We start from the raw sequence: 19,726 nt of genomic DNA on the forward strand, positions 1-19,726 counted from the left end.
TTCCCCTGGCCTGGCATCATCCCAGGAGCCAGTGAGCCTTCTCTGCTCTACTACTCAAGGGGGGCTGGGGAGCTGAGGGGGACACAGACACTTGTACTCATCAAGACCTCAGTGCTTCTTTCTTCCAAAGATACCCATTTTCTCTGTGCAGGTTGCCTCTGTCTCCCCCAAATTTGGCTCTTGATCACTCGTCCTTTTTGGCTCTGTCCTTATCTCAGTGGCCCTCCCCCTACTGCTAAGTCCTGGGGTCACCTTCCACTTCCATCTCTTGCTCTTGTGTCCTTGTTTCAGCCTCTGATTCTGGGGCATCCAAATAATATCTCTGCCCAGCGAAGAGCTGAGAGGGATGTTGTGGCAGGGACTCAGCTACAGGGGACCCCTCCCTCCCATTGCTAGTTCTTTCCAACCCACCCTGCCTGGGCTTGTTCCTGTCTCTGGATAGGAGGCAATTATGCAGCTTGGAATGGGGAGGCAGGGTGATGTGTGGGAAGGGACAATGTGTGATAGCAGGGAGGATATACAGAGGAGGAGTTGTTCTGAAGCTATTATACTGGACCAATGCCCAGGGAGGTTTGGAGGGAGCTTGAACTAGAAGGGCAAAGCCCCTGGGTCCCCAGATATCCATAGTCATGCCACATTGGCAGGTTGGGCAGGCTCTGCCCTGGGCCTTGCTGCTGCTTCTCTTAGGTTCCCAGTTCCTGGTGACTCAAGGGTCAAGATCCGAAGAGGAAGCAGAGAGTGAAAACCAAAAAGCCATGCAGAGCTACTTCCTTGCCACTGTGGAGTATGCCTTACACATATTCAACTTGCAGAGCAATGACACGAAGGCCTACAGGCTGGTGCGCATCCTGAATTCCAGGAGGGAGCTGGTAGGTACCACACCCTGGCCTAATAATCTGCACTTGCTATGAAGTCAGGGTCAGGAGTGGGGGGGTCCTATCTAGGGATCTTGTTCTGAAGTCCATAAAATAGAGCAAAAATACAAACTATACAGTTAGTTTCAGTTTTATGAAAAAATTTGAAATTTTAAATACCCAGGTCAATGTCTACTGTAGGTAGGATGTTCTAATTTTCATCCTTTGATGAAGTTACTTATTGATGATCAAAATACAGACTATGAGGCGCTAAAGATCCTGAATAAGGAAAAGAACAAGACAGAAAGGAGGAGGAGGAGATAGATTGAGAAAATGTCCAAGAAGAGGGTTTGAGGAAATAATCTAGCAAAACAAATGCAAACAGAAACAGAACAGATACCAAAAGAAATGGAGGTAGAAGGGCCTGAGAATCAGGGCAGTAAGGATTCTCCCTCATCCAGAGTAGCCTCTGTGACCTCCGAGCCTCTTCTCTGGGCTCCTCCCTGTGGTCTCCACCTACGGGGATGGATGCTATTCTATACTCTTCCCAGACCATGGTTCTCAACCCTAGGGCAGTGTCCTTGTAATGGAGTGTCTACAGAATGCAGCTAGGAAGGTTGTTTTCATGTGGGCTGCAGCAGGAGCATGTATGGTCATGTGTGTATGTGTGTCAGGTGTGGGTGTGAGTGTTTTAGTGAGTGTGTGAGAGTGTGAATATGGGTAAGTATGAGTTTTTGAGTGAGTGTGTGTGTCCCTTTGTGTGACTGTGTGTGTAGGTGTGGGTGTGAGTAGCATGAGTGTGTCACTGAGTGTGTGTAGTATGTGTGCAAGCATGTGTGTGTGTACACATATTAGGGCCCAGGGCATTCCTCTCTCCCTCTGGACCTCTGCCCCAAGAACCTGAGGGAAGGACAGTGGGAGCTCCACCCTGCACGGAGCTCCAGCCTCCTGCTGTGCCAGGTCCCGTCTGGTTCTGCTGCCCGAGCTCTCTCAGATTAGACCTCTGGGATCCCTAGATCTGCACTCACATTGAGTTAGGGTATTGGGAGTAATTAAGCATGGAGTGGGGTGGGTAAGGAATGGAAAGAATTGAGCAGAGAAGAGTAAAGAAGGAATACAGAAAATTCCACCTTCACTTTGTAATAGGGCAAGAGGTATCTGGAAGCCATAGTTGGGGGGAATGAGGGTTGTGTGCAAAAGTGGGCACTCTCGGGCTCACATGAGTGTTCACAGCACTGCAAGCCAACTTCCTGTTGTCAAGCAAGTGAAAGTTGTGACGATGGAGTGGTAGATGAGTCTCCTACCCTGGAGCTGACATTATTCAGCAGAATCTTGCAAAGCCAACACCCTCCCAGGCACCTGATCCCTGGAGTGCTGTTGTAACTTCAGAAGCATACTAGAAGTCAGGCTGGGTCTCCCTGGAGCATTTGGGAACATGGGGCTGCAGGGTGCGATGTATAAATGGTGTGTGACCAGGCCTGCGTCTACCCCAGGTCTCACAGCAAACACAGGCCTCTTTGCTTGAATTCCCCAAGCTTAGCTTTAACCCCAGCAAGCTGATCCAGGCCCAGAGGCAGCTCCCTACATGGAGAAGTGTTTGGGGCTCTCCCCACACTGCATGGGTCTACACTGGCAGCTGTGCAAGGGGACCAGGAGGCAGATTCTCACATTAATGTCAATGTCTATTACAGTTCATGGAGAAGAACACAATGGCATTCTCCATGGAGTTGCAGCTTAGAAGAACAAGATGTGGGAAATTTGACGAAGATATTGACAACTGTCCCTTTCAAGCAAGTTCAGGGCAGAACAATGTAAGACATGCAGCAGATCCCTGGGGTCACACAGCTGAGGATGCAGCTTAGGACAGATGTGGAGGTGAAGGAGATGACAGTGCCATTTCTAGGGACACAGACGAGTGAGGGAGCTGCAGGCACTGCTCTCCCCACCACTGGTGCTGCAATAGGAGCCCAGCTGGACAGGCCATCCTCAGGGTCCACTTGTAGCCCCCTGGCCAATCTGGGAACCACCTCTGCCCACTCACCCCATTCCAGTTGCCTGGCCCTTGGGCCCCAGTGATGACAGATTGCTCTTGGCCACACGGGTCCATGTCTCCTGGGAAAGCCACAGGATGTCCCTTCTCTTGTCTTTATTGACGTGCCTTCCCCACAGAATTCAGGGGGAAAATATTGAGATGGGCAACATGGCCTTTGCCAGATTGGCTTTCTCAGGTCCCCCTGAGAAAAGAGCCTGTGGGGTGGGGATTGAAGAGGGGACCACCGCCCTCCTTCCCATGCCCTGACGAGATTCCATGGACTATCAGCTGCTGCACCAGGGAGAATGGTCAAGGTGAACCCCAGCTCTGGGACTAACCCAACTAGGGTGAAGGGCTCCTCTGAAATAGCACCCCCTGGGAGAGAGCACCCCAATGCTATGTTAGGACCATAGGTCACACTGGTTCAGCTTGAGTGTTTTCCTGGAGACCACAGGGCTAAGGATGAGAAAATGGTACAGGAGCCCCTGAGGTCAGGACAAGGTCCTGAGTTCAGAACAACCAGGGCTCAGGTGGGGCTGTGGCTGAGGACCACAGCCTGCATCCCCAGCTGCTCACCCCAGTATGGGTGGTTGGGATGTGTGCTGTGTTTAAAGCAGGAGCCACTGTTTCTAACCATTCTCCACCCACCTTCCATCCCTGTGCTTACCCTCAGATCATCACCTGTTTCTTCATCATCAGCACTGAGCCCTGGAACACAATGTTCGAACTCTGGAACAAGACCTGCTTGGAGGGACACCTGCATGGCTCAGTTGGCTAAGCATCTGCCTTTGGCTCAGGTCATGATCCCAGGGTCCTGGGATCGAGTCCTGCATCGGTATCCCTGCTCAGTGGGGAGTCTGCTTCTCCCTCTCTCTCTGCCTGCTGCTCCCCGCCCCTGCTTGTGCTCTCTCCCTGTGTCAAAAAAATACTAGAAAAAAAAAAAAAAACCCTGCTTGGATGGTGCCCACTGATGAAATGTCAGCACATCTGGCTCTGGTTGTTCTTCTCCTGGACACAAGTGATGTCCTGTAGGTCTCCCTTCAGTGGCTGAGCAGCTCTAAGTTGTGTTCTCTTTATTTGCAAATATTTCATGTCTCATACCTGGACATTGTGAAAATTCCTCCTGCTCATTTTCTTCATGTAGAAAAATCATTAAACATTAGCATTTCAAGAAGCTTGTGCAGCATGGTTCCAGACAGAGGGGCTGGGCACGTGAAGGGCTCATCCTAACAGGGCAGTCGAGCGGGCCTAGGGTGATGGTTCTCCTCCCTCTCAGACCTCCAGAGTCTCTCCCGGTGGCCCAATCTGGAAGTACAGGAGTCTCTGAGCTGCTGCCTTGGGGCTCATGAGGAATGACCTGCTCCCTAGAGGTTCAATGACCATGACCCGGCAGAAAACCCAAAGTGCAGGATGGACACAGACAGGCACTCAGGCCCTCAGGACACATGAGGCCCCCATCTTGAGGGGCTTGCTTACACCCATTCCCTGGTCCACACAGCTGTGAGGATGTGGGAGCGTCTGTAGCCTCCACCCACAGAGTGGTCCAGCTGCCAGCAGGAGCAGCAAGTCCTGGAGCCTCAGAAATGTTCCATTAGTGTCTCCCCACCTTTGGACAAGGAGGCTGCATTTTCATGAAATCCCAGGAGACCCACGGGCAATTGAATTTTGAGTGGCACTGCTCTACCAAATGCTATGAGACTCTGCCTGCATCTCCCGGGTGCAGATTTAGCAGACAATTTCTGCAAAAAGAGTTCAACTGTGTTGGCCTTTGTGGGCCATCAGTCTTGTTCTCATCTCCTCAGTGTTGCTTTGAAAGCTCCATAGAAAATATGAATACATATTACAGTGTTGTCTTCCGGTGAGACTGTATTTACACACACAGGCAGGGTATGTGTTTGATCCTCAGGCTGTGGCTGCCACCTCCCCCACCCCTGCCAAAATAAAGGCCCCTCCAGTGCCCGTGAAGCTGATGCACCCAGTGTCCCACAGTGTCATCACCTATAATTTAATCTTGGGCTGAAAATACATTTATAATTAACACTTTATTTTAATGATTATCAGATTATTATTTTAAAAATCCACATTCTATATCGAGTAGAGGGGTTTACAGACACTGTGGAAGTAGACTGGTTCACTCACCTTTCAACTCTGTTGCTTCCTTTATAATGTTTAGCCTTCTTGGTATCAGCTCTGAGAAAGGTGATAGAACCTTCTAACTTCATGTGCAGACGCCTATTTGCCTGTAACAGGATCAGCTGCTGTGGTGAATGGTCCAACTCTGTGGTGTTACTGGGATTCAGGTTCATGAGTACTGGAGCTTCTTGATGGAGCGCTCCTCTTAGCATCACCTCACTGCAAACTGTACTGCTCTCGAGGCTACTGGTCTCGATCCAACCATGTACCGTGTCACCACTGCTATGAGAACGTTCTTGCAGTTGCCCTCTGACTAGTGATGTGTGGGAAGGAGCTGGCCCACAATACAGGACTTTGCAGGGAGCTAGAGATGTCTACACTTGGGGTGGGTGATGAGTTTATCTCTTTGTCTCACATGGGAAAGAAATGTGACTTGGACCCTCCATGCTTGTGTGGCTCTGTGAGGATAATGGATTCAAGATGAGCGTTGAGGACCACACCCAATGTGGCACCAGTGGGCCACATTGCAAGTAGTGAGGAGTGAGCATCAGGGGTGCCCCCAGTGGGCAGGCTGGATGGGGGATGGACCGACTCCTTCAGTACCAGGAGCTGGGCCTACAGCTGGGGTTGCAGTTCACCCATGGACAAGGCCTGTATGCCCACCATAGACAAGGCCTGTATGCCCACCATCTCCATCAGTGTGTCCTCCCCAGGGTCACTGATAATCACAGTGGTGAGAACAACTCCTAGAATCTGCACTTTAGTGTCACCTCAGTGGCAGCACTAAGGCCCGCCTTAACTCTTGTCCCCAAGCCTGTGACCGAGGGTCAGATGCTATGGACCAATGCACAAAGTGCACATGGACCTGAGCAGAGACAAGGAAAGAAGCAAATAGTCAGAGTGACTCCAAACTAGGGAGAATGTGCCAGAAAACACAACACTTCTACTCCATAACCCTGAATATTATCCCAAATGGCACCCTTAGGAGAAAACATGGAGGATGCTATCCCAGGGTGGCATGTGGGCAATTGGAGTGTAGATGGCTAAGGGCAGGGCCAAGGCTGCAGGACTGGCATGTGGCAGAGTTGGGCAGGCTCTCTCAATTCCAGTCCAGGGCCCCCAGCCAGCTCCCTGGGGCTCCCTGGAGACCAAGGGGAATGCATCACAGTTGGCCAGTGCTATATGGTCCCCAGGGTTCTCAGTGGCTTCACACCAGGAAATGGCCTTTGTCACTCACCACCTAGGGCAGAGAGGGTCAGCCAGAGAGTGGGAGCCTGGGCCCCTCTAAACTTGACCCTGTCCTCACCTTCCATGGGTGAATCCCACCTGTGTTCTCTCCCCGTGGTCTGATGCCTAGGGAGAGAGGGTGTGCTCAAGCACGAGGAGTATTGTGATCCTGAACAGGGCTTCTGCCATGGCCATACTCATCTTTCAACCAGAGCCTTGAAGGCTGCAGACATCTGGCTCTACCTGCCAGCCCTGCTCACTGAGGCAGGATGGCTCCAGGCAGCTCATTCCCAGTGCTTTCTCAAGCTCACTCCACAGCCCTGGCCTGGGTCCCCTTCCCTGGATATTCGGATTTCTTCCCTCTCCTGGCCCCAGGAAGGCAGCTTAGGCTTATTCAACAAACCTACTCTGAAAGGAGGAGAAGTGGGCGGGATCTCCGGAGCCAGGTAGAGGTGGACAGGGTAAGAGAGGAAAGGTTTCCCCACAGTACATGATCCTCAATCCTACATCTGTTACAAAGTTGGAGCACCTGGAGCATGGACTCACTGTCAGGCCCTGGGGCCAGAGTCTCTGGGGTGGGGGGGCGGGAGAACCATTAACAAAGCCCCACAAGTGTGGTCTGAGGCAGGATTTAGCAAGTCTCTGCCAGGAGCCATGACTTGATGCCTGCTTTGTGGGCTCTGAACACACAAGAGACTGTCTCCTGGAGCTACCTGATGGGACTTGAGTAGAATTAGTGCAGTGGCTATGGAAAATACATTGGGATCACAGTGGGAAAAGAGCTCCCTTTATGCTTCCTTCTGCAGATTGAGGATTGACTCAGGACAGTCCAGTGTGGGGGTAAACAGGAGGTTGGTTGGTGGGAGTGTCTTCAAGAAAAATGTACTAAAGTCTGCTACCAGACGGGAAAGCTATGGGAGAACAAAGTTGTGTCCATTCTGAGTGATGTTCAGCTGGCAGCAAGGAAGCCCACTGTCAGGCTTTCCCCATGGCTCTGCCTGGGAGATCATACATTCCTGGGAAGCCCATCCAGGTCTCTACAGAGGATGAACCCTGAAGATATCTAATACCACATGTGTACTGTGAGTCCCCAGGGAGACCCTGAGATGTGGACTGGAAGGTACAGGTAGTTCATTTGGGAGATGATCACAAGGGGCACACTGAGGGGAAGGGAAGCAGATAAGGGAGACAGTCAACATGGCTGTTGTTATGGGTCACGGTCCTGCTGGACTATGTGAGAACCCTGTGGATCTTGTCTCTGACCTGCATCTGTGGTGCTGGAACTCTAAGCCTTTTCCTGCTGCAGCTCTATGTGGGGATGGAGTGTTGCCCTTGGGCCTACCTCTCCCCACTGAGGTGTGCCTACTCTGCAGATGGGGTACCAGTTGTACAGAGGAAGCCCTGAGTAGAACTTAGGGGAGAATAGGATCTTTCAGTGATGTGGAGAGTGTCAGGTACTGAGTGGTCCACCTGCATGAGCACTGGAAGGACAGCTAGTTGGAGGAGGGGAGCCACAGCTCCAAGACCAAATGCAGACCCTGCTTATTTGTGTAAATAGTCTTACTGGAACACAACACTCATATTTGTGTTTACATTGTTTATAGAACTTTCAAAGCAAAGTCGGGGATCTGAGAACAACGCCATATGGCCCACAAAGGCCAAAACAGTTACACTCTATGTACAGAAAATGTTTGCTAATCCTCTTTTAGGGGATTCAGGCTGAGTCTCATAGCATGTGGGAGAGCAGTGCCTTTCAAATGGTAAGTGTCCATGGGTCTCCTGGGAATTCAAGAAAATGCAGCTTCCTTGTGCAAAGGTGGGGAGACACTAATGGATCATTTCTGAGGCTCTAGGACTTGCTGCTGCTGCTGGTGGCTGGACCACTCTGTGGGTGGAGGCTACAGATGCTCCCACATCCTCACAGCTGTGTGGATCAGGGAATGGGTGTGAGCAAGCCCCCAAAGACCCACAGAGGGGGGCCTCATATGTCCTGAGGGCCTGAGGTACTGTCTGGGTCCACCTTGCAATTTGGGTTCTCTGCCAAGTCATGGGCATTGCACCTTTGGGGACAAAAGTGATCCCTCATGAGCCCCAAGACAGCAGCTCAGAAGTACCTTGTGCTTCCAGACTGTGACACCTGGACTGGCTGCAGAGGTCCAAGAGGGAAGAGAACCCACCCCCATGTGCCCACCCTACTGCTCTGCTGGGATCAGTCCTTCACCTGCACAGCCCCTCTGGAACCATGCCACACAAAGCTTCTTGAAATGCAGATATTTAATGATATATTCTACATGAAAAAATTGGACAGTGAGGAATTTCCATAATGCCTGGAAGTGAGACCCGGACACTTGCAAGAGAACAACCTGGTGTTGTCACCTACATAGAAATGCTGGTGTCCAGAAGAACAGCTAGAGGCCAGGTGGGGATGGCCTCAGTCAAAGGAAGCCCTCCAAGCAGGTCTTGTTCAGGAGTTCAAACTTTGTCCTCCAGGGCTCAGTGCTGATGGTGAAGAAGCAGGTGATGGTCTGAGGGAACAAGCACAAGAATGGAGGGTGGGTAGAGAATACTGGAAATCAGCGGCTCCAGCTTTAAATACAGCACACATCCCAACCACCCACCCCAAGGTGAGCAGCTAGGGATGCAGGCTGTGGTCCTCTGATGTACCCCCATCCAAGGTCTTCATATTCTGGACCTAGGACCTTGTCCTGACCTCAGGGGCACCTGTGTCATACTCCCTACCTTGGCTTGTGGTCTCTAGGGGAACACTCAGGCTGACTCAGTGTGACCCAAGCCCCTAATGCAGCACTGGGGTGCTCTTTACTGGTGAGTGCTAACTCAGAGGAGCCTCTGTTCAAGGTGGGCTTGCCCTAGAGCTGGGGTTCACATTGACATTTTCCCTTGTACCAGGAGATGGTAGTTCCCAGGAGATGGGACCCAGGTCAGGACATAGGAGAAAAGGCAGTAAGCCCTTCCTTAACCCCCACCCCTTCAGACTGTTGACAGAACCAAGGGGAACTCCAAAATAGTCAGTGAGGCAAAGGTACTGTAGGCCACCTTAACATGCCCCTATTCCTGGAGGTCAGGAAGGGAAGTGGATAAAGCTCAGAGAAGAGAATCCTGTCTCAGCCCCAGGAGACCTGGACACTCATTGCCAGGACCAATCTGATATCAGTGTGGCCCAGGGCACAGGCAGCTGGAATGGGGTGAGTGGGCAGACTTGGTTCCCAGATTGGTCAGGAGACTACAAGGGGAACTTGGGGCTGGCTGGCCCACTTGGGTTCCTACTGCAGCACCAGCAGTAGACATGGCAGCATCTGCAGCTCCCTCACTCGTCTGTGTCCCTAAGAATGGCACTGTCATTTGCTTCACCTCCACATCTGTCCCAAGCTGCATCCTCAGCTGTGTGACCCAAGGGATCTGCTGTGTGTCTTACATTGTTCAGCTCTGGACTTTCTTGAAAGGGACAGTTGTCAATGTCTTCATCAAATTTCTCACATTCAGTTCTGCGAAGCTTTATCTCCATGGAGAATGTCAGGATGTCTTCTATCTGTGGTACATGGAGACGTTACAGTCTCAACCCACCTCTTGGTTAGCTTGAGCAACTACTAGTGTAGATCCATGCAATGTGGGGAGAGCCCCAAACACTCCTCCACACAGGGAGCTGCCTCTGGGCCTTGGTCAGCTTGCTGGGGGTAAAGCCAACTTGGGGAATTCAGAGCAAAGAACCCTGAGGTTGTTGAGGCCAGGGATAGATGTCGGCTGAGTCACACACCATTCATATATCACACCTTGCAGCATTATGTCCCCAGATACGCCAGGGAGACCCAACCTGACTTCCATCATGCTTCTGAAGCTACAACGCACTCTCAGGAGACAGGTGCCAAGTGCCTGGGAAGGTGTTGGCTCTGCAAGGGTTTTGCTGAGTAATGTCAGCCCCAGAGTAGGAGACTCATTTATGACTCCACTGGCACACCTTTCACCTGCCCGAGAACAGGAAAATGTCCTGCATGTTGCTGGAACACTGAGCACATGAGCACGCGCACGCACGCGCGCACACACACACACACACATACATACACCAACTATGGCTTCTGGATACCTCTTGTCCTATTACAAAGTGCAGCTGGAATTTTCTATACTCTTCTCCACTCTGTCTACTTCATTCGATCCTATATCCCCCACTCCACCCTCCATTACTCCCCACACCCTAACTCAGTGTGAGTGCAGATCTAGGAGCCCAGAGCAGAACTCAGAGAGAGCTTAGGCAGCAGAACCAGCCAGGATGTGACCCAGCAGTGGTCACAGAGGCTGGAGCTCTCTGCAGGGTGGAGCTCCCACTGCCCTTCCCTCAGGGTCTCAGGGCAGAGGTCCAGAGGGAGAGAAAGGAATGGCCCAGGCCCTAACACGTGCACACATGCACACACACTCACAGACATACACTCAGACACACATATACACACTTTCACACACTCACTCCTACACACTCACACTTGCACACATACTAACACAAACTCACTCACCCACTAACACACACTCACTCACATCCACATGTACATACAGACACACACAAAGAGACACACACTCACTCAACTCACACTTTCACATACACACACATACTCATTGACACAGTCATACCTACACCCTCTCACCCCCCAAACACACATGGCCATATATGCTCCTGATGCAGCCCATGTGCATCTGTAGACACTCCATTACAAGGACAATGCTCTAGGATATTGAGAACCATGGTCTGGGAAGAGTATAGAATAGCATCCATCCCCGTAGGTGGAGACCACAGGGAGGAGCCCAGAGAAGAGGCCCAGAGGTCACAGAGGCTACTCTGGATGAAGGAGAATCCTTACTGCCCTGACCCTCAAGCCCTGCTCCCTCCCTCTCTCTCAGTGTCTGCTCTCTGTTTTCTAATCATCTCCTTGTATTTGTTCCTTAGAATATTTCCTCAACGGATCTCATCTGTGGATCTTTTCCTTGGTCAGGATCTTTATCACCTCATAGGTTATATTTTGAGGTCATTCATCATTAATGTTATAAAATGATGAAGATTGAAAATACACCTTATATGAGAGTAGATGTTGTCTGAGGTATTTAAATTTCCAAATTTTTATTTTATAAAACTGAATCTAACTGGACAGGTTGTATTTTCCCTGTTTTATGGACTTCAGATGGTGAACAAGATCCCTCAATAAGACCCCTCCTCCCAAAACCCTGACTTTATAGCAAGTGCAGGTCATCAGGCAGGAAGATGTGGTCACCTACCTGTTCCTTCCAGGAATTCAGGATGCGCACCAGCCTGTGGGCCATTGAGTCCTTGCTCTGTAGGTTGAATATGTGTAAGGCATACTCCACAGTGGCAGGGAAATGATGTTCCATGTCCCTTTGTTCATTATTGTCCCCCTTCTCTTGGGATCTCCAGCTGTGAGTCACCAGGAGTTGGGAACTTAGTAGTAGCAGGAGAAAGGCCCAGGGCAGAGCCCATCTGAACTGCCAGTGCAGCATGGCTGCAGGAATCTGGGCAACCATGGCCTTTGCCTTCCCAGCTCAGGCTCCTACCTGAGCCTCTCTGGGCATTGGTCCAGTATAATAGCTTCAGAACAACTCCTCCTCTGTATATCCTCCCTGCTATCACACATTGTCCCTTCCCACACATCACCCTGCCTCCCCATTCCAAGCTGCATAATTGCCTCCTATCCAGAGACAGGAACAAGCCCAGGCAGGGTGGGTTGGAAAGAACCAGCAATGGGAGGGAGGGGTCCCCTGTAGCTGAGTCCCTGCCACAACATCCCTCTCAGCTCTTCGCTGGGCAGAGATATTATTTGGATGCCCCAGAATCAGAGGCTGAAACAAGGACACAAGAGCAAGAGGTGGAAGTGGAAGGTGACCCCAGGACTTAGCAGTAGGGGGAGGGCCACTGAGATAAGGACAGAGCCAAAAAGGACGAGTGATCAAGAGCCAAATTTGGGGGAGACAGAGGCAACCTGCACAGAGAAAATGGGTATCTTTGGAAGAAAGAAGCACTGAGGTCTTGATGAGTACAAGTGTCTGTGTCCCCCTCAGCTCCCCAGCCCCCCTTGAGTAGTAGAGCAGAGAAGGCTCACTGGCTCCTGGGATGATGCCAGGCCAGGGGAATTCAGGGTCCTGGAACCAGAAGCTTCCAGCTGAGCTCACTGCATCTCCCTTTGGACTTCTTGGCCCCTGGATGTGCTGCCATGTGCTCAGCCTGGGGCCTGGCTGGATGATGCAAGCACATGCACTCCAAAGGTGTTGCAGCAGGGGTGAGCCTTGACACACACTGGGCCTATAGATCCCTTTGTAGGAGTTTGCTCTAGAAGAGGGAGGGTGGAGTGAGGGAGAAACAGACACAGAACAAAGCCAGTGAGCTCCCAGGGATGGCTGAGCTGTGACCATTAGGTGAGCATCAGTGCCCTCTCGTGGTGAAGGTCCTCAAGGCTCAGTGGACACAATTCCTGTGTGCAGAGTCTGGGTTCTAGAGAGGGACCCTCACAGCCTCCATCTGGAGCAGCAGATGGGGCTCTGGAAGGACTAAAGAGCACATCTTTCCAAACGAGGCTTCAGCTCTGTGCTTGTGAAAGGCTTCAGCATTTGTCTGCCACTACTTGTGAACTCAGGGGGACCAGAATGCCCTGAAAGGCCTGTGGACACCCAGAGCCCTGGGCCTTTCCCCAGCCAGAATTCTGACCCAGTCAGTCAGGCAGCCCTGGAAAGTTTGCATCTTCACCTCCTCCTAGGGACTTCACCTGCTCCCAGGGGATGCTGATGGTCCTAGTCTCTGGACCACATGTTGAGGAGCACAGTTCAGAGTGAGTCCCTGAAGGTGGGGGTGGGGGATGCAGCTAAATCACCAGGAGAAGTCACTCAAGTGTAAGGTAAGGTCTGGGGCTGAGGATGGCGTGTGGGAGCCACACTGGGTCAGGGAAGGGGTCAGAACTCCATGTCTAGTGCAGGGTTTGTAGACCTCCCAGGCATCAGTGACCAGATGAACCTACAGACAGAGAGAAGACTGCTTTGAAGCTGACAGCCTGTCCTCACTGCACAAAGGTCCTCAGAGCTGGCATTCTTCCCAGGAATGGGGCCTCTCAAAACTCATTCTCACATTTAATCAATGCCCAAGAATTGATTGATTCATGTTTTTCTATTTTCAGTTATTGTGATAAGTGTTGTATTGTGTATTTCTTTTCTATGTATTTATTTTTATGCCTGATTATTCCTTCTTTGTAAGCAAAGTTCCCAGGTATTAATTGCTTCTTCTATATTGTTTCACTTAAGAATTTTGAATTCACATTGTGTAAATGTCCAATGTAATTGTTCTTAAAAATTGTTTTCAGTTCTTATATTTATGATGATTCTATCTATATTGGCTTCTCCAGACATTAAGCAATTGCTTTATCTTCTGATAAGCCCCAATCTCAATCACTCCCCTTTCCAGAAATGCTCTGTACCTGTTCACCCATCCTGGAAGCCCCTCTATCCTTGAAACAGGTCACTTGGTGTTATTTTCCCCCTTCAAAATTATCCTATAGCTTTATGCTGCCATATATGTTTCTATGTCATGGAAGTATTCTTATTTTCTTCAGGAATGTGGGGGGTCATGCTGAGGCTCCCACACAGGGCAGGAACTTTAGGCAGCTGAGGTAGGTCCCTGTGTGCATTGGACAGTCCCCCTCCCAACCCTGGGCTCCCACCCCTGTACTCCTCTAACATGATATCATCCCAAGAGTCAGTGAACCTGGTCTGCTCCACTACTCAAGGGGGCTGCGACCCAAGGGGGACAGAGTCACCTGGACCTGTCAAGTGTTCAAAACCTTTGGTCCTTCTGATGACAATGCATTTTCTCTATGGAGGTTGCTTTCCATCTCCCACAAGGCTGGCTCTTGGCAATTCTTCCTTTTCAACTCTGTCCTTATCTCAGTGGCCCTCACCCTACTGTTGTGTCCTGGAGTCATCTTCCACTTCTACCTCTTAGTCTTGTGTCCTTGTTTTAGCCTCTGATACTGGGGCCTCCAAATGATATATCTCACCAGTGAGGTGGTGATGGAGGGGTTGTGGCTGGGACTCAGCTACAGGGGACCCCCTCCCTCACATTGCGGTTCTTACCAACCCACCCTGCCTGGGGCTGGTCCTCTCCCTTGGAGAGCAGACACATTTTGCAGATTTGGATGGAGAAGGCAGAGTAACAGATTGAAGGAACAGAGTGTAATAACAGAGGAGGCCTGGAAGCAAGAGTTATTTTGGAGCCAGTGAATTGGAACAATGCCTAAGGGACACTTGGGTAGGACCCTGAGCTGGGAAGGGCAAAGGCCATGTGTGCCCAGACCCCTGCAATTATGACACACTGGCAGTGTAGGTGGGCCCTGCCCTGGGCCATGCTCCTGCTTCTCTTAGTTTTCCAGCTCCTAGTTATTCACAGATGGAATTCCCAAGAGGAGAAAGACAGTGATATGGAAAGTCATTTCCCTGCCACTGTGGAGTATGCCTTACACATATTCAACCTGCAGAGCAAGGACATGAAGGCCTACAGACTGGTGCGCATCCTAAATTCCTGGAAGGAGCAGGTAGGTAACCATATTTTTTGACATAATGACCTGCACTTGCTATAGTCAAGGCTAGGGGATCTTGTTCACCATCTGAAGTCCATAAAATACAGTGAAAATACAACTGTCCAGTTAGTGTTAGTTTTATAGAAGAAATAATTTGGAAATTAAACACCCTAGTCAGGGTCCATTCACATGTAAGACATATTTTCAATCTTCATCATTTTATGACATTATTTAATGACTAATACTTCAAAATCTGGACTATGAGGTGATAAAGATCCTGAGCAAGAAAAGGCCCAAAGAGGAGATCAGTTGGGGAAATACTCTAAGAAAACAAATACAAAAAGATCATTAACAAACAGAGGAACAGACATAGAGAGAGGTGGCTTGAGAATCCAGGGAGTGAGGATTCTTCTTCATCCAGAGCAGAGCTTCTCTGGTCTCTTCCCTATGGTCTCCACCTAAGGGAATAGATGTTACTCTACACTCTTCCCAGAGCATTGTCCTTGTAATGGGAGTGTCTACAGAATGCATCCAGGAATGCTATTTTTACATGGGCTACATCAGGAGCAGGTCTAGTCATTTGTGTACAGGTAGGTGTGTGTAAGTGTGTGTGTGTGTGTGTAGAGGTGTGTGTAAAGGTGAGTATGAGTAGTTATGAGTGGGTATATGTCCATGAATGAGTGTGTGTATGAGTGTGTTTGAGTGTATCAATGAGTGTGAGAGTGTATATTGTAAGTATGAGGTTTTGAGTGAGTATGTGTCCGTGAGTGGCTGTGGGTGTAGGTGAGGGTGTGTCAGTGAGCATGTATAGTATTGTGAAAGTGTGAGCACATGTGTAAGCACACCCATTTTGTGTTAATGTGAATGTGTCTGTTTGTGTGTGTAGGTGTGGGTGTAAGTGAGTGTGTCAGTGAGCAGGTGTATGTGTGTGTGTGAGTGTGTATATGTGCGTCCTAGTGTGTATGTGTGAGTGTGCTTGTGTTGGGGGCCCAGGGCATTCCTCTCTCCCTTTGGACCTCTGCCCTGAGAGTCTGAGGAAAGGACAGTGAGAGCTCCACCCTGCATGGAACTCCAGCCTCTGTGAACACTGCCGGGCCAGGTCCCGTCTGGGTCTGCTGCCTGAGCTCTCTCAGGCTGGACCTCTGCTCTGGGCTCTCTAGATATGCACTCACACTGAGTTTGGGATGGGGGAGTAGTGGAGGGTGGAGTAGGGGTATGGATGGAATGAAGTAGAATGGGGTGGAGAAGAGTACAAAAAATTTTAGAAGGCACTTTGTAATAGGACAAGAGGTATCATTGTGTGTGTGTGTGTGTACGCATGTGTGCACATGTGAGTGTTCCAGCAGCACTGCAGGGCATCTTCCTGTCCTCAGGCAGGTGAAAGGTGTCACAATGGGGCTGTAGAAGAGTCTCCCACTCTGGGGCTGGCATTACTCAGCAAAATCTTGCAGAGCAAACACCTTCCTAAGCACTCAGCACCTAACCCTGGGGAGTGCTGTTGTAGCTTCAGAAGCATGCTGGAAGTCAGGCTGGGTCTCCCTGGGGCACTTGCGGACATGGGGCTTTAGGGTGTGATGTATGAATGGTGTGTTCCCAGGCCTGCATTTACCCTGGGTCTCACAGCAAACGCAGGCCTCTTTGCTTGAATTCCCCAAGCTTGGCTTTACCCCCAGCAAGCTGTTCCAGGTTGAGCTCCCTACGGGGAGGAGTGTTTGGGACTCTCCCTACACTGTGTGGATCTACACTAGCAGCTCTTAATAGAACCAAGACAGGTGTTCCCACTGTAATGTCTCCATGTACCACAGATAGAAGACGACCTGGCGTTCTCCATGGAGCTGGAGCTTCGCAGAACCAAATGTGGGAAATTTGACGAAGACATTGACAACTGTCCCTTTCAAGAAAGCTCAGAGCTGAACGATGTAAGACACACAGCAGATCCCTCGGGTCACAGAGCTGAGGCTGCAGTTTGGGACAGACAGGGAGGTGAAGCCATTCCTAGGGACACAGACGAGTGAGGGAGCTGCAGGCCCTACCTTGCTCACTGCTGGTGCTGCAGTAGGAGCCCAGCCAGACAGGGACAGGCCATCCTCAGGGTGCACTTGTAGCCCCTGGTCAATCTGGGAACAAACTCTGCCCACTCACCTCATTCCAGCTGCCTGGCTCCCAGGCTACACCAGTGTCAGATTGCTCCTGGCCATGAGGGTCTAGGTCTCCTGAAGCTGAGACAGGATGCCCCTTCTCTGAGCTTTATCCACCTCTCTTCCTGCCTTCAGGAGAAGGAGCATGTTGGGGTGGACAACATCACTTTTGCCCCTGTGGCTCTTTTGAGGTTTTGCTGGCTCTGTTGAGAGCCTGAGGTTATGAGGGTTGAGGAGCAGCCCATTGCCCTCCCTCTCATGCCCTGACCTGGGTCCCAATGATTTATAAGCTGTTGCCCCAGGGGAAAAGGTCAAGGTGAACCCCAACTCTGGGCCACCCCACTTAGGGTGAGGGGTTCCTCTGAGTGAGATAGCACCCCCTGGGAGAGAGCACCCCAATGCTGTGCTAGGGCATAGGTCACACTGGGTCAGCCTAAGTGTTGCCCTGGAAACCACAGGGCTAAGGATGAGGAATTGGCACAGAAGCCCCTGAGGTCAGGACAAGGTCCCAGGTCCAGAGCGAGCAGGATTCAGGTGGGGCTGCACCTGAGGGCCACAGCCTGCCTCCCCAGGTGCCTGTCACCCCAGGATGGGTGTTTGGGATGTGTGCTGTGTTCAGAGTTGGATTGTTTCCCACTACTCTCCACCCACCCTCCATCCCTGTGCTTGTCCCCTCAGACTTTCAACTGCTTCTTCACCATTGGTACTGTGCTGGGAAACAACCTTCTATCTCTTGCACAAGACCTGCTTGGAGGGCTTCCATTGAATGATACTATACCCTGCCTGGCTCTGACTGTTCTCCTGGATCCAATGTTTCTCTGTAGGTGTCTCTTCAGTGGCTGTGCAACACCAGGCTCTGTTTGTTCTCTGTCTGTGTCTCTGTTCTCTGTCTGGGTCTCACTCCAAGGCATTATGGAAATTCTTCATTGTCCATTTTCATCCTGTAGAATAGATCATTAAACATTAGCATTTCAAGAAGCTTTGTGTGGCATTGGTTCCAGACAGAGGGGCTGGGTAAGTGAAGGACTCATCTTAACAGGGAAGTCAGGTGGGCCCAGGATGGGTTCTCTTCCCTCTCAGACCTCCAGGGTCATCTTCCAGGTGGCCCAACCTGGAAGCCCAGGTGCTTCTGTTTCTGGGCTCACAGAGGTACAATGACCATGACCCAGCAGAGCACTCAGAATGCAAGATAGACCCAGACAAGCCCTCATGTCCTCAGGGCACGTGTGGCCCTTGTTTTGGGAATCTTCTAAAAGAGGACTTGGCAAACTTTTTCTGTAGGTGTAACTATTTTGGCCTTTTCGGGCCATATGGCCTGTTCTCAACTCCCTAATGTTGCCTTGAAAGTACCATAGACAATACGAACACAAATAAGAGTGTTGTGTTCCAGTCAGACTATATTTATACATACAGACAGGGGCAGCGCTTGGTCTGGGGTCATGGTTCCCCTCTTCCAACCAGCCATCCCTCTGGTGTCCATGCAGTTGGACCACCCAGTACCTAACACTTCCCATTCCTCCTCAAGATCTGCACCTCCCCCAAGTTCTGCTCAGGGCTTTCTCTGTGCAAGTGGCACTCCATCTGCAGAGTCAGCACACCTCATTGGAGAGACATAGGGCTCAAGGACGACACTCCAACCCCAGGTAGGATGGCGACAGTCTCCCAGCTCCACAGAGGTTGTCAGAGGGAAGATCCACAGGGTTCTCACACATTCCAGTAGGACAAAACCCATGGCTGCTCAGTGACCCATAACAACAGCCACGTTGACTTTCTCCCTCCTCTGTCTGCCTTCCCCTTTGTGCCTCTGTGACCATCTCCCAAATGAACTACTTGCACCCCCCAATTTGCATCACAGGGTCTCCTTGGGGACTTAGAGCAGACATGTGGTGTTAGATATCTTTAGGGCTCATTCTCCATAGAGACCTGGATGGGCTTCCCAGGATTCCAGGCAGAGCCATGGGGAGACCCTAGGGGTGGGTATCCTCCCTGACAGCTGAGCATCACTAAGCATGGACATAGCTGTGCTCTTGTCCCATAGCCATCCTGCCTGGTCCCAGACTTCAGGATATTTCTGAAGACCCTCCCACCATCCAACCTCCTGTCTACTCCCACACTGGTCTGTCCCAAGTTGTGCCTCAATCAGCAGAAGGAAGCATAAAGGGCACTCTTAACCCAATGTGATCCCAGCATGTTTTCCATAGTCAACCCCACTAATTCTACTGAAGCCCCAGAAGGTAGCTCGAGGAGAGGGTCTCCTGTATGTTCTGCCCAATGGTGGGGGGACCTGTCCAGGCCCTTTTGTGGGCTCACCTTACTTCCTGGGGCTGGGAAAGCAGAGCCCACAAGGCGGGTATCAAATCATGGCTCCTGGTAAGGACTCACTAAATCCTGCCTCAGATCACACTTGTGGGGCTTTGTTAATGGTTCCACCCCTCCCCCTTCCCATGGAAATCTACAGAAAGTTGGGGTTTTGAGGGAGGGGGGAAAGATGGCGGAGGAGTAGGGGACTCTATTTCAACTTGTCCCCGGAATTGAGCTGCATATCTATCAGACTACTCTGAGCACCCACGAAACCAGCCTGAGATGTAAGAAGATCTGGATCTCTACAAACAGAATATCGCAGGCAGTTGGTTTTGAGGTACTAAGCGGAGAGCCGTGATTCTGCAGGCAGATACCAGAGGATAAATGGAGGCGGGAGGGTGCCTGGACATGGGGATCCTACACCGCCGGTGAGTGACAGCCTCGCACGCTGTGGAGGGGGCACAGACT

General features: G+C 50.9%; 2 protein-coding genes and 1 pseudogene across 2 annotated transcripts; 2 read left to right on the forward strand and 1 right to left on the reverse strand.

Annotated features, from left to right (window-relative positions):
- Positions 1-629: 629 nt before the first annotated feature.
- Positions 630-3,701, forward strand: LOC118011580 (cystatin-9-like). Its single transcript, XM_035006511.1, has 3 exons — positions 630-869; positions 2,546-2,665; positions 3,560-3,701. The coding sequence occupies exons 1-3, from the start codon at positions 630-632 to the stop codon at positions 3,662-3,664; spliced, it is 465 nt and encodes a 154-aa protein (XP_034862402.1). The 3' UTR covers positions 3,665-3,701.
- A 4,980-nt stretch (positions 3,702-8,681) lies between these two features.
- Positions 8,682-13,320, reverse strand: LOC118011581 (cystatin-9-like). The gene is made up of 3 exons (XM_035006512.1): positions 11,517-13,320; positions 9,680-9,789; positions 8,682-8,771 (listed from the first exon to the last, which is right to left on the reverse strand). The coding sequence occupies exons 1-3, from the start codon at positions 11,782-11,784 to the stop codon at positions 8,682-8,684; spliced, it is 468 nt and encodes a 155-aa protein (XP_034862403.1). The 5' UTR covers positions 11,785-13,320.
- Positions 13,321-14,606: 1,286 nt separating this feature from the next.
- Positions 14,607-17,723, forward strand: LOC118011582 (annotated as a pseudogene).
- Positions 17,724-19,726: the final 2,003 nt, after the last annotated feature.

The sequence above is a fragment of the Mirounga leonina genome, unplaced genomic scaffold (genome assembly GCF_011800145.1).
Source record: "Mirounga leonina isolate KUSES-001 unplaced genomic scaffold, KU_Mleo_1.0 Mir_150, whole genome shotgun sequence".
Classification (NCBI taxonomy): Eukaryota; Metazoa; Chordata; class Mammalia; order Carnivora; family Phocidae; genus Mirounga; species Mirounga leonina.